Source organism: Equus caballus, chromosome 15 (assembly GCF_041296265.1).
Source record: "Equus caballus isolate H_3958 breed thoroughbred chromosome 15, TB-T2T, whole genome shotgun sequence".
NCBI classification, from domain to species: domain Eukaryota; kingdom Metazoa; phylum Chordata; class Mammalia; order Perissodactyla; family Equidae; genus Equus; species Equus caballus.
In genome coordinates this window covers 14,811,135-14,837,373 of record NC_091698.1, presented here as the reverse complement: position 1 = coordinate 14,837,373, position 26,239 = coordinate 14,811,135, and the positions used below count along the sequence as shown (strand labels likewise).

At 36.8% G+C, this 26,239-nt stretch overlaps 2 protein-coding genes across 13 annotated transcripts in view; one reads left to right on the top strand and one right to left on the bottom strand.

Annotated features, from left to right (window-relative positions):
• LOC138917792 (regulator of DNA class I crossover intermediates 1-like) overlaps nucleotides 1–7,233 on the bottom strand; it is a 72,591-nt gene extending 65,358 nt beyond the window's left edge. Inside the window, exon 1 of the mRNA XM_070235958.1 lies at nucleotides 7,078–7,233. Coding sequence (XP_070092059.1) covers nucleotides 7,078–7,100 — 23 coding nt within the window. The 5' untranslated portion in view covers nucleotides 7,101–7,233. The remainder of the gene's footprint in view (nucleotides 1–7,077) is intronic.
• A 51-nt stretch (nucleotides 7,234–7,284) lies between these two features.
• Nucleotides 7,285–26,239, top strand: part of LOC138917791 (ATP-binding cassette sub-family D member 2-like) — a 59,741-nt gene continuing 40,786 nt past the window's right edge. For 11 of the 12 annotated variants that reach the window (XM_070235957.1, XM_070235956.1, XM_070235955.1 and 8 more), the window contains exons 1-5: nucleotides 7,287–7,429; nucleotides 9,848–10,067; nucleotides 11,950–13,485; nucleotides 15,020–15,200; nucleotides 23,648–23,769. In XM_070235957.1, coding sequence (XP_070092058.1) covers nucleotides 12,277–13,485; nucleotides 15,020–15,200; nucleotides 23,648–23,769 — 1,512 coding nt within the window. In that variant the 5' untranslated portion in view covers nucleotides 7,287–7,429; nucleotides 9,848–10,067; nucleotides 11,950–12,276. Of the gene's footprint in view, nucleotides 7,430–9,847; nucleotides 10,068–11,949; nucleotides 13,486–15,019; nucleotides 15,201–23,647; nucleotides 23,770–26,239 lie in introns of all 12 variants that reach the window. The other variant, XM_070235952.1, reaches the window with a different exon arrangement.

Sequence of the window (26,239 nt, the reverse complement as noted above, 5' to 3'; positions counted from 1 at the left end):
TTGTAATAACATCTTAAGTGTGATTCAAAGTGAAAAATGTAAATAAAATTAATAAAGCAATAACTAACAATTGAAAAAATTATTTTATGGCTTGTGTCACAGTGAAATTAATATTAACCTAAGACATCATAATGTTAACATTGTTAGCTAGCAGACTTATTAAGATTCAGGACAGTAACTAGCCTAGAAAAAGTACTTAGGTTGGTTTTCCAGAAAACTAAAGCAGGTCCACCTGATGTGTCAGGAATAGTATTGATATACATTAGAATGCTATGGCTTTCATATAAATTCTTCTCTTGCAATACAAGAAGAAGTTTTTAGAGTAATATGAATTACAAAAGGTATGGTATTGAGAAAAAAAGTGTCAATCGATAAGGCAGAAATCCACCTAATATTCAGAATACAGAGCCTAATTAAAATAAGTTCTTAGAGATTGAATTCTTATAGTACTTTCACATGGAAAATATTGTTTCATAGTTACAGGCTGTATTGATAAACATGAACAGCCATCTCCTGGGTCACACAATGGAAGAGATCTTAGATTGTGAATGATAGCCCAACACAGATGTGTATTTCAGGTTATTCACAATTAAATCTTAAAAACTTTATTTCAACAATTATAATTCACTAAAAGCTTCTAAAGTTGAAGTTTTTCACTCCATTTATGGGATATTTTGAATAAATATTTTCAACTGTTTTTGAATAAAATGTCATCAAAATTTAGAGGACTTGCTTGCAAAAATGTTCAATAACAATGCACGATACATAGATTGATTTATCAAGTAACTCTTCAAAGAGTCAAATGTTTATGAAATCCAATTAATAAAAGGCAACAAAGAAAGCAAGCTTATAACAACACGCCAAAGTATTCTTTTTTGGATTCAACATCAGTATTGTCTCAAAAACACTGTAATTCAGTTACATTAACTGTGCATATAAAAAATTGAAAATTTTGACAACTGTAGCTTTGTTCAGTAAAATATCAAGCCTCTTTGACTACAACTGTGAAATATACATGAACTACAACCAATTCCAAGTGTATCTTGGCTACACAGGTTACATAATTTAGTAAGAGTCCTGTTTTACCCAAGATGCTATGATCCATCAAATTTCTATTTATATTATCATTGCAGAAATAATTTTATCTTTAATGTTCTGCAGTTACATGTGTCAAACTATTGTCTGCAGCTATAATCTCCTTAAAATAACTACCAAATCTGAAAGTAACTCCTGATGCTTTTTCAGCAGATTTGTGCATTCAGATTGTCATGTGACCATGAGAGATGCTAAATGCTGGCAAACATTTTGTGTACTAGTTATAGATTCATCAACTCAAATGAAAAACAAAACATCAGTATTTATCATTAAGCATTAATTTTCCTTTATTTGAGCTCCCTGCTGCCAAAAGGTTACAAAAGCATTACTAAACCCTATGAAAAAGGAAACGGTTGTTGACAAAACCACTGTAGCAACAACATTCCTACTACTCTTTGTAGGCACTCTGACAGGACTGATTAGCCTCTATTCCTAGCAAATATTTCACTTACACCTAATCTAAAATTTTCCATGTTTCCTATTGACCCCACTCCCAGGCATGGCGGCTATACAAATCTCTCAGACCTTAGAATGCAATGTTACAACTAGCTGGTGCAAGTGGCTAGCAGACAGCAGCATTAAATACTTCTCCCGTCCCATCCAGCAAGTTAGTTGTACCCAGCCACTCATGTCTCAGCACACTTTATCAGCAAGTGCCCTTCATGCTATCTTTAAAAGAAGCTGTTAGTTACTTTCTATCTGGAAAGTGTCAGGCCTGGGTTGTCATTGGATGTCTTCAGATTTAACCACATGTTAAAGTGAGAACGTTCTTCACTGCACACGTTGCTCATGCACTAATACAGACCATGGCAGAGGTTAAAAAAAAAAAAAGGATGTTCACTGAATCTATCTGGGTTCATTTTAACGGAACCATTAATGGTAGCTTATATTTAATTAAAAAACAAAAACTCCGAAAACAAATGCTAAACTGGGCGTGCCACTAGGATCACAGGCATAAACCATGACTGTCCTAGGCAAACTGGGATGATGTTCACCGTACATTTAAGTGTTATCCCCATTTAACAGATGAAGAAAGAGATGCAGGGACAGAGGCTAATTCACAGTAAAGAGAATTTATTGTAAAGCTAATTAAACTTAAGTTCAGAGCCCTTCATCTGCATATTCCCCTTCCAAGCCCTATACCTAATTTTGTAGTCACAATTTTGTATTCTTTTTTCCATTATGAAGGTCCCTCACAACCTGATCTGCTCCTATACAGAGAGGTTTAATAATTAACCCAAATTCACATAGGACTGGTTTTTTTTGCTTGCTTTTTTGGGGGTTGTTTTGTTTTTAAAGATTTTATTTTTCCTTTTTCTCCCAAAGACCCCCAGTACATCGCTGTGTATTTTTAGTTGTGGGTCCTTCCAGCTGTGGCATGTGGGACACCACCTCAGCATAGTCTGATGAGCAGTGCTATGTCCGCGCCCAGGATTCGAACTGGCGAAACCCCGGGCCGCCGAAGCAGAGCGCACGAACTTAACCACTCGGCCACCGCGCCAGCCCTAGGACTGGTTTTGATTTGATCTGGAAAATATATAGTCATACAAGAAAATGGAAAAATAGTATTCATTATTTTTCCCCAGAAGAATCCTAACTGGTATCACTGTCTTGGAGTCTTTCACCACTATATTCCAAACTACACACCACTAGCACCACAAACAAACAGTCATAGAATACCACTTTCACTGTGGTACTTCTGAATTTGAATGACTCCTCAATATCCAACAGATCAAATTTCAACTTCTCAGTCTGGTTTTCAACCTCACCATCACGCAGACACATATACACATTTTTAAGTATTTAAATAAGTAATCTTATCTCCAACTATTTACATAACATTTATTTTATTCTTTTTCTCCATCAAACTTTCCTTTAGCCTTGTTTCTGATTTGCCAAACTCTCAGCTAAAACTTTCCTATGTTCTACTATTGTTCACACTGTTTTTTTTAAAATCATATATTTTGGCCCCTGATCTTTCAACATTTTCAAACTTTATGGAATGCCATATTCCCCCCTCCCCAATAAGCTATAAATCTCTCAGAAAGAGACTAAATTTCAGTTACTTTATACTCTGACCTGGCACAGTGCCTGGTACATAGCACTCACTAAATACTTTGCACAGGTGAATATTCTAGGCCTACATTTACAAATGCAAACCTCTCCTTCACCTAAATTCAAACAGGATTTTATCTGTGTCTTTCTTATGACACGGGTTGCATTCTTCAATCTAAGTTATAAAAATAAACCTCCTCTAATTAAAACAAAAAGTCTTCTTACACTGCATGTATAGTGCTGTATTTCAGATCTATAGTTGATCCCATTCTGAATAGCATATCGAGGCCCAAAGACTGGTCACATCTTTATCTTCTCCTTTCTCTCTTCTCTTCCTACCACCTTCATGTCTGAGGTGGCTATGAATTTGGTGAAACAAGTCATCAATCACCAAATACTGAAAATAAAAGAGAATCTTTTCCAAATTAAAAAGATCAGTGCTTATACCTGTCCTCTTTCAAATTTACACCTCAATGTGACTAGGAAAACACAGGGTCTCAGTGCTGACGTAAAAGTACAAAACAAAGATTAGAGTTCTAGGTCAATGATTCCCAGACAACTAAAAAAAAACAAAATTATTTAATTGGTAAGACTGACAAATGATTCATATTTTTAATTTTGTCAAGAAAGGACTTGGGACCAGCCCCGTGGCCGAGTGGTTAAGTTCGCGTCCTCTGCTTAGGTGGCCCAGCGTTTCACTGGTTCAGATCCCGGGCGTGGACATGGCACCGCTCATCAGGTCACACTGAGGTGGCGTCCCACATGCCACAACTAAAATATGTACTGGGGGGATTTGGGAAGAAAAAGCAGGGGGAGAAAAAAAGAAAGGACTTAAAATGGGAGGGGCATTTTAAGTCAAAAAAAGAATATAATTTTAGGAAAAAAAGAAAGAACCCATTAAATTGAAAAATCTGACATTATGGCTGATTAGCAAGTTTCAGGGACAGTAGACTGGGAACTATCATAGATATGTCAATTAGTTTCAGCTTAGACCAAATCTCTTTACCCTAAATGAGACTTTGTTTGAAATGAAATGTTATATCTTCAAAGACGTCCACAAAGCATAACACTAAAGCCAAACCAAGTAATTTAAAAATCAAAATAAGGAAAGCTTATTTCTTCCCTAGCCACCAGTCCCTTCCCTCACAAAAAAAAATCTTACATGTGACTGGTAGACTCCCCAAACAGAAGAGCAGCAAAAAGTTAAATGCCAAGTTTCTTTTATGCCAAGAAAACTTGCAAAGACCTTTGCAATTGTAAAGACGCTCCTATCAAATGATTCCGCAATTAAACTGTATATCAGGTCCCTATAATACACAACAAGAATACCCTGGTTTGATTTAGTGTATACAATCAGGTTGCTACAACCAAAATATAAACTTGCTGTAGCCTGCTTCATTCATTTCCTTGGAAAAAAGGTATAAAGCCTCTTTGCAAGTGTTTTCCTGTCTTAATGCAGACCTATCTACTGTCTGCCAAATAATCCTTTCAGGTTCTTTAATACTGCCCTCCCAACCCATCTCTTCTAAGAAGCCTTGGTAAAAACTAGGTCTCCAATTTGATAATTATTTATCTCACTTCCTTTTCAGCTTTTAAGAACCTGTGTTTCATTGTTTCTCTGTAGCGCTTGTTCTGTGCAACACTGTTATCCTTCAAGGTTTAAGGTAATTTCTCTGTTCTCTAAATATCCATAGCCCTTTACATGTGCCACTTTCACAATACTCGTATTTCTACATTGCATAGCATAGCATAGCCATTAAGCATATGGTTCTCAAATAACTGTCATTGATTAGCTGGGTGACCTTGGGCAAGCCACTTAACATTAACAGTGCCTCAGTTTCCCTATCAGTAAAATGAGGATAACATTTGTACATACCTCATAGGGTTCTTCTTAAGAGTAAATGAGCTAATGTACAAAAAGTTCTTAGAACAGCATTTGTTATATATTAAGTACCATTTAACTATCTAGTCTTAAAATTATTCACCTAATTCAAATCTCACCATTCTACCATAAATTCTTTTGGTGGTCCAAAGTTTTATCTTTTTCTCTTTTGAATCCCACTATACAGCTTGACAATGCCCTAAACAGGGAGGCAAGTAAAAACGTATTTGTTGAATTAATTAATGCCGAATTCTCTGATGGAGCAGCTCTGAGAGAGCTTTGTAAATGTTCTCTAGTTACTCGTCTATATTTTAAGTTCCTAACAGTTCTCAAAATTTTCAAACAAAAACTAATCCTACAACAGAGGGAAATAAACAAGTACTCAAGGATGGTCTGAGACAAGGATTAAAACTTCTACTCTATAGCAGCTCCAATCAACTGCTAGTGATTACTAAGCACTGTCTCAGATTCTGAGGCCCTTACGGCCTCATGGTCAGAGCGCCATGATCAACTAATCTTGTCTACCTTTGTTTGCTGGGATAGTATAAAGTGGACACACTCATTTTTTCATTACCAATCTGGAGTTTGACCCTAACGAGCCCAACCTCCCCAAGAAGATTTATTTAAAATTCCATATTTTCTCTTACAACTTCACACAAGTTTTGCCTTTTACTCTATAACATATCCATGTTTACTTAAATTAAAAAATATATTTTCCTCCGATCTGTGAATAAAACTGATGCTCCAGGGAGATGTGTCACGTTTCTTCTGTGGTTTCTTAACCCCCTGGTACCTAATATCTCCAGGTGCAGCACTACCTCATTTTGAGAAACACAATCCTAGACTACATGTTTCCTGCAGTACATTGCTTTTGCATCCTCCCACTAGCAACCAAAATACTACTCCCTGAATAACCAGAAGATATATGACAGAATAATAATAGCACCTATATTTTAATACTGCTTAAGCATTTGTAAGATGATTTTGTATCTCATTTAATATTCACATTTTAAAGAATTCAAAAACATCAAATTATAATCATGTATCAACTAAACTGTGTGACGTCTGTAAGTGAGTTTTCACTTTTCTCCAAAGTGGAAGCATGATGCTAGAACATTAGCTAGGAATAAATCAGATAAACTTCTAAAATACGATGCTAACATATCTTCAACAGTATAAATGCTATTGCTACTATTGTCAGACATCGTTACAATACTTGAACACAAAAGCTGTCTTTCCTCTTATAAAATTCCTAAGAATTTAAATGTGTTATATTCTAACCATATCATCACTGTCCTGGGTCTACTTGTGACAAAAATTGTATTTAATGGCTTAATGTTTCAATCAAAACAATTCTTTTTGTCAGGGAATTTGATCAAACGAAATTACAGGCCCACATGATTTCCATCCTAGTGGACTTGAAGGTCAACAGCAATGAACAGGTTACCTAAAGCTAAACTGTCAACTCATCCTCCTTTATGTGATTAATTCTAAATACAAAACAAATTGTAAATTCTCTTGTAAGTTAAAGCAAAAAAACGCTTCACTTTCCCTCCCTTGCAAAAACAAACTAAATTGGATTTATGGTGGATACGAGCCCCCACCAATGGATTTAAGGGCAGCAGGGAATGGCCTCTTCCATAACGCCTTACAAATTTGTGCAAAGATGATATATTGATGCAAAGAAATCCCTTCGAAAAGGGAGAAGCAGGGGCGAGAAGAGGCCTCAGCTGCTCAGAGGTCTCATTAGAGGAGGAGGACCCGGGAGGCGGGGGAGGGAGAGCAGAGAACCTCACCCACGGCGGGCCCCACATGTGAAGCTTTTGGAAAGGCGGTGGGGGAAAAGCTGAGCTGCTTTCGGTTTAAGAGCAGAGACATGGTGCTAGGGTCCCCCGGCTTGGGGAAGATTAAAAGACCTCTCCTAGCAAGTTGCCCCCAGGCAAGGCTGTGCCCTCCCCTCCGAGGCCTAGGAAAGAGGCGCCATGACGGGAATGCACGTCCAGGGACGCAAGGCTACAGTCTCAAGCTCCAGCAGCACGACTCACCGGGAGCCCCCGACCCAGTTCATCTCCCCAAAACTTCTGAGAAGACACTGGGGTTCTGACAGCTGCACTTCAGACGGCTCCGTTCAGTGCTAAGCCACAGCTTCCTCGGTTTCAGCCCGCTCCTCGCCGGCCCACGGGCCTAGAGCCCAGCCTCCCTACAGCCTTTGCGGCCTGGTTAGGCTCCTTCCGGGTCTCCCGGCAGCCTCTGCGGTTTCTGCGGCGACGCTGTCCTGATAGGGCCGCAGGGGACGCCGTGCGAAAGCAGCGCGTCCGAAGGAGGAAGAACACAGCAGTTTCAACCGGTCGGGCGAAGGAACCCTCAAGAAATGAAGTGTCGGGCTGTGGCCGCAGGGTTAGTGTTTCAAACCACCCCCACCGTAGTTTTATTTACTTTGCTGTAGGTCTCAGCCTTTTTTTTTTAGGTCAAAGAACAGACTGAGGGGAGAAAAAGAAGGCAAGAACAAAGATATGGATCCGTAATCCTCAAGATGATGTTTCCATTCCCACATCACTCCATATCCAAATCCTTTAAATATCTTTCATGTGCAGTTTCAATATTCAGTACACAGTTGTTTATTAGAAATATTGCGCTGTAGTAACTTACCATTTTGTGGGTTTCTTAGAGAGCTTGATCAAAACTGGGTTTAGCTGTAAAGACCCAAAGACTTTAAACACCTTACCGAAAAAAATCTCAAAACGAAAGTTGGATTTTACTGATCGTTTCTGTGTTATGTTTGTATATCCTCACAAAATGTTTATCTTACACACTGTTCTATGATATTTTGGTTAGAAACTAGAAATCTGTACCAAACAAATGCACAAAATGGTTTTTTTCCCCAATTGTCATGATTGTTTTCCAGATTTTTAACCTGGGCAATCTCTCATTTTCAAATATGCTACATTTTCTGTTAACTCTTTGGGAAATAGTGCCTAAAATATAGTTGCCTAAAATAGGATTATGTGCCCTGGTAGACATTGTTTAATCATATAAATACTGATTTTTGTCACAAAAATTCACCAAAGTATATCTATCATTGGTTTGAATTAAACCAAGTGAGTATAGCATTTCAGAACAAATTAGTCTTCGTCATGGAGTAGCTCATCGTTTTTCAGTAACTAAACCATACAGTCGAGTCAGAAGCAATGGCCCAGTGCGTTAGCCTTTCCTACTTTCAACATTTTGAAACAGGTACAAATTAACTAAATTAACTAGAAGGGGAAAATAATTTTATAGAGGATTGACTGACCTTTTAAAATATATTCTATAGGTAGAGACATAAAGGACAGGTTGACCAATCTGTTGAGAAGAGTCAAGAAGTGGGAGCTGGATAGAACCGTGTCTTCTCTCTGACTAGAGTCACTGCTTTCCTTCCAGTCACAGAGAGGCAGTGGAAGTGGTAAATTAGGCTAAGGAAAGATTAATCTATGAGATACATCCTCAGACAAGATATTTGCTGGGTTTTCCTTCACAGCAAAAGACATTTCATTATGAACCAGTTATTAGGTGGTTATTTGTAACAGATGAAATATTGACCTAAGATCTCATCTTCATTGTGTTTGTGGCTCACATGAATAAGGCTAGCATGACTGGTAGATAATGAGTCAAATGCTGTGCTATTTTAGGGCCAGTAGGGCAATTAGGTAATCTCTTGGGTCAGGAAACAGTTCAAGAAAGGAATACAGCACAGATAAAATACTACTTAGCATTTGCTGAGAAGGAAATGCATCCCAAATCTTAAACCTTAATTTATCTTTATTGCTAAAAATTATTTACTCTCTGGTGATTTACTATCTAAACACATAATACATATTATCTGCATTATACATTTTTATTCATATACTTATATATGTAGGTCTCTTTATTATAAAAATTTATTTCTGATGTTTTACTGTTTATAAAGCATGTAGTTTTCCTAATATATGTGTATATATATAGTCTCTAATATATATATAAAGTCTAATCCTGCTCTTCCATGGTTGTTGGTAATGTCCACTGTGACACTGACATTGAGAGTATCACACTTGAGAACAGAGTGATTTGATAATTATTGCTTATTTTTTAACTTTCATTCATTTTCAAGATCTTTTTTTAAGATTATTTCTCCTCTCTTAAGAAAATTTTTATGCTTTCCGATATAAACACATGTAAAGTTGAGAAGATTGAGTGGAAATTAGGCTGAATTATGTTTACTATAGTAACAAGTGACTTTTTTTCACTCTTTTTTTCTCACCTAGTTTGAAATTCAAACTAAATTAGCATTCTTTCTGCTTTAATTGCATGGCAATATAAAAAATGAAAGAAGTACATTGACACTCTTAGTTTCTTACTTAAATGGCATATATTTCCCACTGGAATTATGTATCTGTTTTCCTATCATCTTGAATTCTTCCTCTGCCTTCCCTGAAGTCTTGAGCTTGGTTTCAGATGCTAGGACCAACCCTGACTCTTGGGGGTAGGGTAGAGTGAAGGGTGGGAGTGGAATTAAAATGGTGATAGTTACATCTGTACTTAAGTGGCTCATCATTAGGTCAAATCTCACATTAACCTTTTCCCCAGTTCTAGTAACTGGCCTCCAACCTTCCCTGCACCACAATTCCGGTAACCAAATTTCTGTCTTTCTATCTTGATTATTTTCCTCATTCTAACAAGTCTTTCACTCAAGCCAATAAAAGCTTGTTCCTATACCCTAGCTTCATTATCAGTTGATAAACTGACCTACCTACAACTAAGTGCAGGCCTGATTTGATCTCTAACCTTTTTTGCTTCTAGATTTCCCACTGCCCTGCTCCTCCCCTGATGTGGCTGTCCTATGCCAGTGATGCAGGCCACTTGCCTCGACTGCCAGCTGCTTGCTGACCGGTGCAACCCTCTGTGTACGTGTTCTGCCTGGCTGAACATCCTCCTATCACCCCCAGCTAAGTTTACCCTGGCCCTCCACCTGTCTTATCACAGTCAGGAGATGTGACATAAAGAATTAAAGTTTATAAGGGTAAGAGATCCTTACTTTGACACATGAGAAACGTGAGATTAGGAATAAAAGATTTTGAAAATAACCACTATAACACTATGATCTCTACATACAGACTTAGAAAGTCTCAATGGAATGAATCATAGATTTTGCTGCTAATATGGCCAGCTATAAAAGAAATTTGCATGAATTTGCCACTCATGTATTAGTCAATCTGCTGAATTGAATGCAAACAAATGAAAAGAGACCTGTGATGATTCTTGAAATTCATATAGGTACATGGGAAAGGAGTTTTAAAAGTTTAAGGCTATTGTTACTTATGAAAAGGAGAATAGTTCTTTATTCACAGTAAACTGAATAATGAAGATCATTCAACACTGAAACAGGTTTTATATTCTAGCACAAGGGTTGGCAAACTTCTTCTGAAGAGGGCCAGATAGTGAATATTTTAGGCTCTGTTTCATCTATCCAGCTCTGGCTCTGTGGCTTGAAAGCCATAGAAAATAAGTAAATAAATAAATGGGTGTGGCTGTGTTCCAATAAAACTTTATTTATGGACACTGAAATAAAAATTTCATGTAATTTTCATGCACCACAAAATATTATTATTCTTGTGATGTGTTTTCAACCATTTTAAAATGTAAAAACTGTTCTTATCTCAAGGGCCATAAAAAAATAGGTGGCAGGCCAAATTTGGCCCACTGGTTGGGTTATAATTTGCCAACCTCTGTTCTAATTTAATGCATATCTTCCCAGGCTTCCAGTTGACTAGAAATGTGTATGTATGTTGTGGGGGGTGGTGGGTGTGGGGAAGCAAAAATGTTTTTGCATATTCGAAAACACACTCATCCTTACCTGAACATTTTACATATTTAAAAGTATGCAGAATTTTGCTTGACTGTTTAGCAGTTTAAGTCCTCCATTAGGGATGTAGGGAAAATTTTTTTAACACTCTTTGTTTGAATCAAATAACCAAAGTGGGAAGTAGCCAATAGATTATCTCTAAGCCTAAACAAAACAAGCAAAACAAAAGTTTGCAAAAGACAAAGAACTCTCAAAAAATGAAGTAAGGTCCCAGAGAAGCTATTTCCACCATCTAACTCCAGTTGGATTCCCAAATGGTTAACTTTAGGTTATAAAGTCACACACCTCCAAGTAACAACTATCTAAAGGACACAAGAGGGTGGTAGAAGTGAAACACTGCTCTTTTTTATTCAATAGTCACCTTGTAAATAAATACCAGTGCATCAGATCTCCATTGCTAAAAATAGCAGTTGTGGGGCTGGAAGATGTTTATTGTAAGGACAAGTAAACATAGAGATGGAGATATAGCAAAGAACTATTTTCTATAATGCAGAAGACTTCTCTCCTATTTATTTACAAAATATGCCCTCAATTACGACTTGTCTGATAGATTCTGGGACTTCATGAGAAACACAGACAGAAAAAATAAAATAAAATGGGACTGAAAAACAGATCTAAGTACTTGATAGTTTGTTTTCTCCAGTGTCCCTCCCGCTTGTCCCTTTCCTCTCTCTCCCTTTCAGATTCAGTCCATACCCTTTCACATTCATTCCATATCCTTTTCATGTTCATTTCATGTTGGTCCTCTTGCCCCTCCTCCCTCATCTCCCTAGCTCCTTCTCCCTCATCTCGTTTTATAGCGCTTGGAAATTTCCTTTTCTTTCTGCTCTTCCCCTTGTGGTATCTACTAAAACCTTAGAGGAGTGATGTATATTCTGAAACTTCTGTGCGTTTCTAAGTGACGCTGAGCATGCTCAGTAGCTGGGGCAGGTTTTGTCGCTCGCAGCTGCCCTGATTCGACCTTTCCCAAAATAGACATTTAACTCTTTGGACTCCTGCCTAAGGATGTAATTCGCTTTGCTTTCTCCTCGTTTTCAAGGTTCAAAGGGAAGCGGCGAGGATTCCAAGGTCCCACCATCCTCACAGCCAATGAGGGGCCTGTGAGGGAGGAGCTTGGGGCGGCTTAGTGCAGCTTGAGCTTCTGAGGGAATCATCCCCAGTAGGTGCGGTGGAGTCTGAGCTCCGCTGCATCTGTCACAGCAGAACAAAATTGAAAAAAACAAAAGCAAAATTTAAAAAAAGAAGAGAAGAAATGCTGCGGACTATGGAACGCTGTAGGACTTTCTGAAACATTTGCTGGGGATTCCGGTGGATCATGATCTTTTAAAACCAATTCTTTTTGAAGCCGGTTTGGATAATTGGGAAAATGACACATATGCTAAATGCAGCAGCTGGTCGAGTGAAATGGACCAGATCGAGCGCTGCTAAAAGGGCTGCCTGCCTGGTGGCTGCGGCATATGCTCTGAAAACCCTCTATCCCATCATTAGCAAGCGTTTAAAGCAATCTGGCCACAGGAAGAGAAAAGAAGCAGCTTACCCGACTGCAGAGAACAGAGAAATACTGCATTACACCGAGACCACTTGTAAAAATTCTTCGCCTGGAGTGAATGCAGATGTTTTCAAACAGCTACTAGAACTTCGGAAAATTCTCTTTCCAAATCTTGTGACCACTGAAACAGGGTGGCTCTGCCTCCACTCGGTGGCTCTGATCTCGAGAACATTTCTGTCTATCTATGTGGCTGGTCTGGATGGAAACATCGTGAAAAGCATTGTGGAAAAGAAGCCTCGGACTTTCATCGTCAAATTACTCAAGTGGCTTATGATTGCCATCCCTGCTACCTCTGTGAACAGTGCGATAAGGTACCTGGAGTGCAAACTGGCTTTCATCATCAAATTACTCAAGTGGCTTATGATTGCCATCCCTGCTACCTCTGTGAACAGTGCGATAAGGTACCTGGAGTGCAAACTGGCTTTCATCATCAAATTACTCAAGTGGCTTATGATTGCCATCCCTGCTACCTCTGTGAACAGTGCGATAAGGTACCTGGAGTGCAAACTGGCTTTCATCATCAAATTACTCAAGTGGCTTATGATTGCCATCCCTGCTGCCTCTGTGAACAGTGCGATAAGGTACCTGGAGTGCAAACTGGCTTTGGCCTTCAGAACTCGCCTAGTAGGCCATGCCTATGAAACCTGTTTTACAAATCAGACTTCTTATAAGGTGATCAATATGGATGGGAGGCTGGCAAACCCTGACCAGTCTCTTACTGAGGATATTATGATGTTCTCCCAATCTGTGGCTCACTTGTATTCTAATCTGACCAAACCTATTTTAGATGTAATCCTGACCTCCTATACGCTCATCCAGACTGCTCCATCCAGAGGAGCTAGCCCAATTGGGCCCACCCTATTAGCAGGGCTTGTGGTATATGCCACTGCTAAAGTGCTGAAAGCCTGCTCTCCCAAATTTGGTAAATTGGTGGCTGAAGAAGCTCATAGAAAAGGCTATTTGCGGTATGTGCACTCCAGAATTATAGCCAATGTTGAAGAAATTGCCTTTTACAGAGGACATAAGGTAAGATAGAAATTAAAATGATGGGTGAAATGTGAGACTGTTCGAGCTGCCACTGCAGTGCTAGATACCATCTGTTGTACTGTTGATGGACCCACTTCTTTAGCGTTTTAGACTCCGATGACATCTAAACCTGTACTAGAATGTATGCTTCCTTACCCTTTTTACTCACAAGTTGTTAAAGAATTATAGAGTGCAAACTTTTCTAAAGTTTCATGAGAATAAAATTTTCAGCACTCAGTCTACTTAGCCTCAGTTACCCAAACATGCTCAGAATTATGTCTGAAGCATTTTCTTAAAACTTAAATCCTAATTGGTTGTAGAACATTAGAAGAAAATGTGTTTGGAAACTGAGTAAACACATGTCCATTGAGATGGAAAATTTAAGCTGGTATTCTCTTGTTGTTATTATTGAGGGCCCTTTGTTTTTAAGAGGAAAAAAAACCCTGTCCTTTTACATGAAAGACAAGTTTAACAATTTTGCATGTCTGGTCAGCATTGGAGGGTCCTCAGTCCTAAGAAGTGCAGGAGAGTGTGTCTCACAAATGGCATTTCCAACTCTTAGTTAATGTTCAGCACCATGTTTGACACAAAAAGAGGCAGTGAAATGAAATTTTATCTGGCTTTGAGAGAAAAGCTAAGATTAGAGAAGAAATGAGGAGGAGAAAAGGAATTTCAGAATGTTATTTCTGAATACTAAAGATTTTCGACATTAAGCAGATCCCTAAAATAGTTAGCCTAATTACATAAACTTCCAGAGCATTGAAGTAACCTCAGAATATTAAATACGACCAAATTTTTTAAGGTGATGCATCTGAAATCTTAATACAAATGACTTAGTACAAATGAAATATTCAGGTATTCTTAAGTTGAAATGGTATTTTAATTCCCAAGCAGAATTCTTTACTTTTTGAAGCATCATTAGTTATCAAGACAAATGTTTACAGTAGTAGGAATCTGAAGAAGAAAATTTAAAGCAAATTTAGGACTTCTACTCCCCCTTGAAAATTGGCCTTATATGTTGTATTAGTCATATTGACTTGTGATTCTTCTTGAATCATTGAACTCAGTGATTTATAGCATGCTGTAGGCTTCCGGCATTTAAGACAAAATCCAGCAAATTGAGTTAGTTCGAAAATGGAATCTAATTACACATATGTGTGTCATGTGTTTATTTTCAAATATTTTTGGTGTGATCAAGAAGGATAAAGTTCTAACATTGTTTACTCATGTCTTATAGAATATCGTTTAATTTTAACCTCATGCATGTAATTTTGAAATAAAAATTGTAAATCACTGACATGTACTTTATATTTACTAAGTATCATGGGTTTTTTTCAATAATATAGGTGTGACCAAATTAAATAATAATGACTCATTCTTATATTAATCTGTATTTTTTAGTTGTTAGAATCATAGATCATACTATACTAAGTAAAACAAAATAATGTGTACCTATCTTTAAAGAAAGCCTTCAGACATACAATATTTACTTTTATAACTCATGCTGGGTTCTTGCCTCTTTTTCCCTCTATAGGTGGAAATGAAGCAACTCCAGAAAAGTTACAAAGCTTTAGCCGATCAGATGAACCTCATTTTATCCAAACGTTTGTGGTACATCATGATAGAGCAGTGCTTGACGAAGTATGTTTGGAGCAGCAGTGGACTGATTATGGTGGCTGTACCTATTATCACTGCAACTGGCTTTGCAGATGGTGGTAATGACATTTATGCTTAATCTTCAATATATGTTTAGGATTATTTCTCTTGAAGGTGTCACTGCTGGTTTTGTGTGAGTGAAACTGAATATGTAGCCATTTTTCTGTGGTCATTAATGGTCAGAAACAAAGGCAGACTTTGCAACATCCAATAATAATACCTGCAATGTGAAAGGAGATAAGTGGCTCAAAAGTCCTTTCCAGTTGTGAGATATTTCAAATTAATATCTTGAAAAGCAGTGTAAGTTCTCTCCATGTGTTTTAAACTTCAGTTCTGCACATCCCATGTGTTTAGTCTATAAATATTCTATAACTGGATCTGCCCTGTTTTGTGATTTGAAGAGTTGGTTGACTACATTAGGCAACTAGGAATATTGTTTTAGGAAGTGCTTCACACCATGGAATAAGATCTCCTCTACTTGTAGGTAACATAGATAAACCTCCTATGTAGCATGATTTGGTGGCATTGTGGGGGTAGGGGTTGTCAAGCTGCCCCTGTCTAATTCTAGCTATCACCACCCCAGTGGTTTTTACCAACATTTTTCATCTTTGGGATAACTAAGAAAGATAGGGACAACAAGAACAATATTAAAACGTTCTGTAATACTTGAGATGGGAGTTTGGGTCTTAATGGGCAGAGACAAAGGGGTGTTAATTAAAGTAGCAGCATTTTCTTCTCTTCCTCCAAAATAAAACGTTCCCCCTTCTCTTTAAAAACCACTTGGTCAAAATTGGCCTTAGTGTTGAAGTAACTAAATAAAAGCATGGGCTTTGTAGTAAGACAGAGCTTTGCTCAACTCTTGGCTTTCCCTCTTCCTGCCTGGATCCTCTTAGTCATGTTAATTAAACTCTGAACCTCCATTTCCTCATCTGTAAAACGAGAATTGGAAAGGCTGCTTCAGAGGACTGTTGGGAGGATTTAACAGAATAATGTTTATAAAGTACAGAGCATGCTCTTGACGTTCTTGATACAGAGTGACAATTATTACCCAGGAAACAAAAGGCAACACTGAGAATAAGGTAACAGAATTCACACTATTTTACGGCTATTTTTGATGTAGAATTAAGAATTAAGTTATTTGTTTGAAGTCATTTAATAAAAACAAGTAAAAAAATTACCCTATACTCTAATATTTTGAAACAGTGCTTCAATGCTTTAACCAATTATTACAAAAAAACTTGTCAAATTTGAGTCTTTCTTAACCTAAAATTGTTCATTTTAGTAAATTGGAATTTGTCAATCCCATGTGATAAGACTATAGATATACCAAATATACTCCACAACTCAACTGTCTAATACTGTGTTTAGACCACTGGGAAACTGAATTTTATCTATTTTTATGTTTTCAAAGTTTTATTTTTTAAAAAAATCATTTAAAAAGTTTATATTGAATAAGGCATTGTTAGTAATAGTATTTTTAGACATAATCCTTTCATTATAAGATAAAATAAATTGCTTTTTCAAAAAAGTATTGGAGAAAAAAATGACACAAAAATTTATGGTCTTGAGATTAGTTTTAGTAAGACACAACAAAATGATCAGATATTCATAGTGGATCTAAGTATATGGATGTTTTAAAAGTTTCATATATAACGTATAGAGACAACACCAATGACAAGATCATGGTGTAGTTCTCTTAGTCCTTGGAAGCACTGGTCTTATTACAAAACCCCAGAGTATACAACATAGAGCAGAGAAAATGCAGCTATTAATGGTGACAAATTAACCCCATAGAGACCAGTAAGAAGTAAACAGTGTATGCAAAGAATCTAACAATCTTATTTCTATGGGTGATGTAATAAGATATTTAAAAATAAATCCTGAAAATATCATATTAAATTAAAGAAACAACATTAAAATTTCAGATTGAAATTATGATAATCACAGTGATGCAAGTAAAATAAAGTAATTCTTAAAGCTTCTTTTCAAAAGAGGATTTTATACAAAGAGAAGCAGTATAAGAATTTCATAGAAGAAAAAAATAAATTGATATGACAGCATTATTATGAGAAGGTGCTTCAATATCTTCTGTAATTTCTAATGTTACTATATATACGCTTATAATGTTTGTACGTATTTACTAAAGACATTTGACCTACAATGATTTAACACATGAAAATATTGTTAGCGTTTTACTCATACAAAATTATTTTTTCTAAATAATGATATATCTTTGAGGCTTTAGGTCTTGGAATTACATATCATATATTCTAATCTAATCTTCAGTCTTAATTTACACTTATGCCCTGAGTTGTCCCTTATGTTAGAGATGAATTAAATACATGATACTGTATATTTTAAAGCAAAAGTAGGTGGAAAAAGTGGGTGAATGAGAGAAGAATGGCAAAGAGAAAAGGGAGAAAAAGTAGGATAGAGGAAAAATAGACAATACAATAAAGAAGCAGGCCACTGTTCAGATCTTCACTCAGCTATTTAGTAGTTGTCCATCCTTGAGAAATTTGCATAAACTTTATATGCCTCAGTTTTCCTCTCTTAACCATAGGTATAGTAATATATATCTTACAGAATTATGAAATTGTATGTAATGTATTTAATGTGCTTTGAAACAGTTCTCAGCAAGTAGTAAGAATTTAGGTGGATCATTGTTAATATTTATTCTATTCTTACCATGTGGGCTCTGGCATCAGATTGCCTGGGTTCAAATGCTTACTCTTTTGCTTACTAGGCTATGACTATGGGCAAGTCATTTAACCTTCTTGTGCTTCAATTTCCTCATTTCTGAAATGGGAGAAATCATAGCAGGGTTGTTAGGAGGATTAAAGAAGAGTACATGTGTAAAACTTAGAACAATGCCTGCTTCATCGAAAATGCTCAATAGACATTTGCTGGCACGATTATTGTTGTTAAGAGAGCAAGACATTTAAAAGTGATTAGGAAGTCAGAGGTAAAAGTGCAGATAGGAGGAAGAGCCTGCATAGTTTTTTTGGAGGAGAAAAGAAAAATAGTTTTGTAGTAGATTTGTTATACCACCCACCTACAACTTCAAGTGAAATCTTATGGTTAGGACAGGATTATGTTTATATTCAAGTTCACATTACAAAATTGCATGTGGAATCATGCCATTTTCACTCATATGAGGAGCTTAGAGGTGATCTAGTCTGGAGTCCCAGCTTTGCCTCAGGGCACACAGATGGTTAGTGGAAGCACTAAGGATAGAAGACATTATGTGATTCCTAGTGTGTTACTTTTCTTACCTTCATCACGCTACCTCCATTTAGCTATATTGGAACTTAGTCTATAAGGGACTTAACTTAGTTTGAGACCAAGCAATCGTGGGAGCTAATGCTTGAAATAGAGGCATTGAAATAGTTAATTATATATAGTTTCTATTATATTTTCTTAGAGGACATTACCCCTTTCTTTGCTTTGTATTAAGAGAAAGACTGAAATTATGTCAAGAAAATAGTTACCTGGGAGCTGTATCTCAATTTTTTAATGTTATAGGCCACTTTTCTTCTCTTCATATCAAAAGCAGTTCTGGGCAAGGCCAGGGAAAGCTACTTATAGGTCCCTTCTGCCAGACCTTATCACAGACACCTGACAGGCAGTGAAGAGAGCACCTAAGCCACCAGCACTGCCAGTAGCGTCCACATGTTGGTGATCTGCTAACGTGAGGTGGCACATCAGAAGTAGCAACTGAAAGCACTCTTAGGAATGGAATTGAACTCTACCATAACCCTCATAACATGGGTGATAGTTTATTCCTAAAATGTACTTCCAACAAGATGATCTCCATAGCTCCTGCTGCAGGAGTATGTCTCATATTCAAATGCCAAATTGTTGAAATATAATTTTGTATTTGGGTCAGTTTACATATGACTACTCTCTTGTTGACCAATTATTGTCACCGTAATTATCAGTACATATCAAAGACATACTTTTTAGCTGTAATTAGCTATTCGTGTCAGGAGCTATAATTTTTAAAGTATAACATACATGCCCACAACGGCACAATCATTAGTGTACCACTCAGTGAACTGTCACAAAGTCAACCCATACACGTAAGCACCACTGAGAAGAAACAGAACCTTACCTTCATCATAGAAGCTCCCATCCCAGAAACCCCTTCCCAGTCTTATCCTCATCTCCTACCCCCATCCCCACTTCCTCCTGCCCCTGCCCCCATGCCACAGCAAAGGCAGGCATTTTACCGATCATTCATTAGTATTTGCTGGGTTTTGAGCCTTATATAAATAGTATCATGCAGTACGTATGAGAGTTTTAGTTGCTCCACATCTTTGTCAATGTTTGATGTGAGTCTTTTTCCTTTTAGGCATTCTTATGAGTGTGTAAGCGTGCTTCATTGTAGTCTTAATTTGCATTTCTCTGATGACTGAGGAGGTTAAGCACTTTTCATTTGTTTATTGGCTACTTGGATAGCCTTTTTTATGAAGTACTGATAAGTTTTTTCTTCATTTTTAAACTGGCTTATCTGGTTTTTGCTTGTTCATTTGTAAAGCTCTTGTGTATTCTGTAATGAGTAGTTTGTCAGATACGCACACACACACACACACACACACTCAAATCTCTTTTCCCCCTCTATTCTTGCCTTTTCAGTCTCTTAAGTGTCTAATCTAAGAGAAGTTCATAATTTTAATATAGTTCAATTTATCAATCATTTTCTTTGTTGTTAGTGCTTTTTTTGTCCTGGTTAAGAAATATTTGCCTAACCCAAGGTCATAGAGTTATTCTCCTATTTTTTTTTTTTTTTGAGGAAGATTAGCCCTGAGCTAACTACTGCCAATCCTCCTCTTTTTTTTTCTGAGGAAGACTAGCCCTGAGCTAACATCCATGCCCATCTTCCTCTACTTTATACATGGGACGCCTACCACAGCATGGCGTTTGCCAAGCGGTGCCATGTCTGCACCCGGGATCCGAACCAGCGAACCCCAGGCCATCGAGAAGCAGAACGTGCCAACTTAACCGCTGCACCACTGGGCCAGCCCTCTCCTATTTTATCTTCTAGAAATTTATTGGGTTTTCATTTCACATTAAGATCATCAGTTAGAATTGATGTTTATATATGGTATGAGGTAGGGTAAGATTGAGATTTGTCAAGGTGGCAAAGATAAAACATAAATGACAAGAAATAAACTCAGATTGTAAGTCCAAAGAAAAAAGTACAGAAGGGTAGCCTGCTTTTTTAATTTTTAAAAAATTAATAGACAATTTTCTTTAGAATAGTTTTAGGTTTACAGAAAAATTGAGCAGAAAGTGTTCAGTTCCCAAATTTCCCCTCCTCCCATAATTTCCCTGTTATTTACATCTTGTATTAATGTGATACCTTTGTTATAATTGATGAACCAATATTTATACATTAGTAACTGAAGTCCATAGTTTACATTAGGATTCACTCTTTGTATTATACAGTTCTATGGGTTTTGACAAATGTATTACATAACCTTAGTTTTAAATCCTTTCTCACCTTTTCAGTGAAATAGCAACAGATGTGACCGTGTTTCAATATATCCTTTTATTAGCAGAGCTGAAAATAGCAGTAAAATGAGAAGATATAATGTTAAATATTAAATCCTTAAGTGAGGCACTTTTGACAACGTATTCAAAATATTTGGTGAGGAAGATAAAATGTGTTGATCTGGGATACAAAATAGGTGAGTGCTTTAGGTCATGAATTTATATCTCTGACACTGAGGAATCTACCCTTCTCACAGAGGTTATGCAGTTGGCTGTTGTGTGCATGGCAAAATACTACTGGCACTGCTCTCACAGTACTTTCCAAAGAACAATCCGTAGAATAAAAGTCAAATGAAATCTGTCCAGAGCTATTTGTAATTTTGTTGCTAAAAGCACGAAGAAAACCCAATAGGCATTAATCTGCTAAAGCGACGTGGAAAGTACCATGCCATGTCAAACACCAGTTCATCTGTGCTAGTGTTTTTACTTCTTGACAGAGACTGTCAGTAAAAGCTACTATTTAAACTGCTTTTAACCCAAATTCATAAAATCCCATGATTATTTTAGATCACCAGCCAGATTCTCTATGAGCCAAAACTATTCTTAGTGCTTTAACTCATTCAGCAATTCACTATTTTGGTAGCTTGCTGAGAATCTTTCGGTAATTTTTTTGTGTCTATCTAAATTTTGTCACACATTTAAATGTAAGAATATCTACATTCTGTTTCCAGTCTATTTATTCAATCACATTTTTTACTCCTCACTTATACCAGCACTCAAAGCCTTTCTTTTTTCATTCCTCAGGGAAACTCACTCACTTCAAGGGGGCTAACAGGAGTCCTCTAGAGCAGTGACAACAGTAGGGCTAGGAGGAACCACATTGGACTATTTGTCCTCTTTTTTTTTTTTAAAGATTGGCACCTGAGCTAACAACTGTTGCCAATCTTCTTTTTTTCCTTCTTCTTCTTCTCCTCCGCAAAACCCCCCAGTACATAGTTGTATATTCTAGTTGTGAGTGACTCTGGCTGTGCTATGTGGGACACCACCTCAGCGTGGCCTGCTGAGCAGTGCTGTGTCCGCGCCCAGGATGCCAACCAGCAAAACCCTGGGCTGCCAAAGTGGAGCTCAGGAACTTAACCACTCGGCCACCGGGTGGCCCCTAGACTATTGTAAAAGGACCCCATGAACTCATGGTGATTCTCGTACTCGGGTGAAATCAGTGCCTGACACCAACCCATGCTGTAACTTGATCAGACTGTTTATCATTCAGTTGGCATTGCTTGAAGTTTCCCTTCTCTGTCCTGTTGCTTATACTATACTTATGATCTATTGAAATTATATGTGGTCTTCAAGGCCTCACTCACAGTCTACTCCTCCATGAAGCATTTCCTGTCTCTTGCAGCAAGAAATGATCTTTGCCTCCTCTAAACACCTCCCATTAACTCTCTTCATAGGCTGCCCTGCATAGTTATTTGGGAACTTATCTTCTCTCTCCTACCAAACTATAGGCTCCCTAAGGAAAGAGTCTGAAAATCACATTTATCCTTGCATGTCCTATAGCACCTTGCCTAATTTCTTGCATATCTAGGTGTTCAGTAAATATCTGCTGAGTGCATTTTACCTTATATTATGCGTGGATCTCTTTCAAACCCAGCTGAGCTGTCTGTGAGCAAGTAAATATGAAATTATCTGGTAGTCTTAATAGGGCACAAGTTAAATATTTGCACTGATATGGAGGAAAAAAACCTTTGCACTGAGATAAATCAGAGAACAATAAATATCAAAGTTAGACTATGACTATCTATATCACTCTAATTTCTTCATTAATTTTCAGCATTTAATTTAGAACTTTGGAAATAATCTATAGACGGGCCAGATAGAGACTCAAATTGTTGGAAAGATTAAAGTAATGACTTGGAGAGAATAATTTTGAAGAATGAGACTAAATTAAATAGATATGCGATAATAACTAGAGAAAATAATAACAGCTAACATTTAGAGAACTTATTATAGGCCATAGATTAGACTAACACTTCATTTGTATTTCACCTTAAAACAACTCTTTGAGATAGAATTGTTTGAGATAGTATTATTGTCTCCTTCATTTACAAATGAGAAAATAGGCATGGAGAGGATAAGTGGCAAGTTCTACTTACCTTACTACCTGCCAATAAGTAGTAAAGCCTGGATTCAAACCTAGTCTGACTCCTCTTAACCGTATTTCTGCATTGACAGTAATTTAGGATGTTCATTCATCTGTCCATCCCATCCATGCATCCATGCATCCATTCAATACACATTAAGGAGTACTATGTGCTGGAGACTCTGCTGAGTACTAGGAATAAAGAATAGAACACACATTCTTGACCCTTAAGAAACTTAAAGTCCATTGGAAAGGCCAGCAAAAGTTTCTAGGGAAACCTTTACTAAAGAGTTAACTCTTGAAGAAAGAGCTAGACAAAGAAGGAAGAGAAGTATATTGAAGTCAGAAGAAATCATGTATGCAAATAGCAGAGGATAAATAGAGTATTGCATGTTTGGGCTGCCGCTAGACTGTAGAGTGAGGGTTGGTTGAAACAGGTAGACAGAGGCTGGATTATGAGGGTCAGCTAACTTGCATTTCTATTAAAGGAACTACACTAGAAATATTTGCTTGTATTCCTATTAGTAGTATTTTATTGACCAAATCCATAGTATTTGATTGCCTAGCTGTAATAAGGGCAGGGAGTTGAATTTGGAAAAAGTTAAAAGAATGCTAAATGAAAATAGTCATAATTCCTATAGACTTACTTTTGTTCCAAGTCTCCTTCTAAAAAAATAATGAAACAAAAGAAAGCTTTAAATAAAATCTAGTACAAATATTGTATTTTCAATAATTCATTAAGTTTCTAGGAAATTGCTGGTACTAATGAAAAATTTACATGTGGTTGTTTTGGCCACAATTTCATCTGTATAAAATAAAACATTTAGTTACTTGAAAAAACTCAATAGTTTTGTAATTTGCTTTTAGATCTAGAGGATGGCCCCAAACAAGCTATGGTTAGTGAACGGACAGAAGCCTTTACTACTGCTCGAAATTTATTGGCCTCTGGAGCTGATGCTATTGAAAGGATTATGTCTTCATACAAAGAGGTACTTGCATTTCTCGTCATCAATTTGATTAAAATAAGATATATGAAAATCAAGCAAAATGTAAATTACAAGATATACTTAGTATTTTGGAAACATTTTTCTCTACCTAACATTGCTAAGAGTATAATCAAGATAAAAGGCAGCCCTCCCAAGTATATTGCTGCTAATACCCTTTAATTTTTACACTTTCAATTATAACTCCTCTTTTTCTGTCTATAGTATGACATATTTGTTTTTAATTAAAAAAAAAACCACACCCCTAGGTGTGGATTCTGGAGCCAGAGTGCCTAAATTTAAATTCTTGCTCCAGTATTTACAAATTATATGAACTTACTCAAATTCCTTAACCTGTCTGTGTCTGTTTCATCATCTGTGAAATAAGGATAATGATAGCATTGACTTTGTAGGGTTGTTGTGAGTTAATACATGTAGAATGTTTAAAACAATACATATTAAGCAGTCACTAAATGTTAGCCAATAATATTACTTATATACCTTGCAAACTTTTACTCATCCTTCATGACAAGTCAAGCCTCAGCAACCACCTCTAAAACCCTCTTGTGATTCCACCTTCTTCCCGCCTTCGTTGCAGAGTCTGGCTCTACCTTCTCTGTGTTCACAATACACCTGGTGCTTTACCACATTGTAATTGACTATCCCCTGCACCAGGCCCTGAGTGGAAAGCAGGAACTGTCTTACTCAGCTTTACATTCTTAATATCCATTTTAATGCTTGGAATGTTGTACGTGGTCGATAAATACTTGCTGAAAGAATGGTAATAAGACCTGCAGATATCACAGTGTTAAGACTGGAAATCATTTTATTCAGTTCAGATGTTACATAATATTCCCATGGACAGACATTCTCACTATTAATTACTCTTGTGGCTTTTGTATCAATATAAATTGCCAGAGCATCTTTATAAATTTAGCTGCCTATTAAATCAGCCTCGAATAAGCCATATAAAAGAGTTACAAAGTTTGTGATTTACCCACAAAACTTTTCAGTCTCATTCAACAACTGATTTCTTGAATTGGGTTAAAAAAATAAAAGTAAAACCAGTTGTTTAGGGCCACGTACCAAACCAACTCAATTTAAAAAAATTTTTCAAATAGTAATTTTGATAATCTGAAGACACAGTTTTGAGGATAGGTTTTTTGATTAATAAATTACTTATTAAAATTAAATGACAAATCAAAATTTTAGCCATCTCACATTAAAATACTTTGGTATCTAAGTCACAGAAAGAATATCAATTAGTTTTTCTACATTGTCTCCGACACAAAAACTGATTGCATTTTGCTTTATTTTGGCTGACTGTGCTTTGAATCACAGAATGTTCACTTCTAAAGAATCTTATTGCTGCTATGACAGCACATGAAAGCATCATGCATTCTCTGCTAGCTCCAGAGGGAGCAAGGGTCCTTTTTAGAGTTAGAGTTCAAGGGCAAACCCCCTGTCTTATATCCCAAAGTAATTTGTCTACAGTCACATTCTCAGGTTTTTTCAGACACTCTTGGCCCACTCCACCCTGCATCCTGGTCTACTAACTCCTTGCCTCCTGCTTTTCTTTAATTGACCTCTACATTTGGTTTTGGACTTTTTATTTTTTTATGCAAATATATTTAGCCAGGTTTCTTTTGAATCCATATTTTGTTAATCCTTAGCTCTGTTTTCCTCTGCTTGAGAACTCAGGAGATTTTTGTGGATAACATTTGAGAAATTACCCTTTAAATAGCTATAACATTAACATATAGAAATGCGATACTAATCCAGCTACAGACCTCTCACACAGTCGAAACACGGTAGAAAGCTTTTGACAGTAATATGCACTCTTTTACTGCTTGTTTTGCACACACAAAAATCTTAGACAAATGTCAGCATTGTTGTATTATTCCACAATTTATTGTTTAAGAGACATTTACTAGTGACCTGCCTCGCTTATTGGTACCAGTTTCCTAGTAAGCATTTCTGTAAGGGAATGGTTTTTGTGCTTTCCTTTTCACTGAGAAAGATGGTCTTGACAGGAGATGAGTCACCTTTCACAGTACCCTGACAACAAGGTGTTCTTTTAATAGAAAAACAGCAGGAGATTCAGCCTAAATTGGATCACTGGCAGGATAGGAGCAAGGTACCACTCTATTGAGCCTTATGGACTAAAGCAGAGATTTATCTCATCTTATCTTTAATCTCACCTAGAAAAAAGTCATATTTAATGTTTTTCTTTGGGCATATAAATCATGTTTGGCTTGAAAAGAAGCTGAATTGTGGAATTTGGACTGAAAAGGAGTTGAAGCTTTTCACTGAGCTCACTCCCAATTTTGGTATCCTCTAGCAGGGATATTTTCTCTGCCAAGCTTAGGAATTTTGACAATCAATTTGACTCAGAAACATTCATTTCTAATAAGAAAATAATGTATTTTTCTTCTATTTAAAACCTATTTTAAATTGAAAAAAGATATCAAAATAA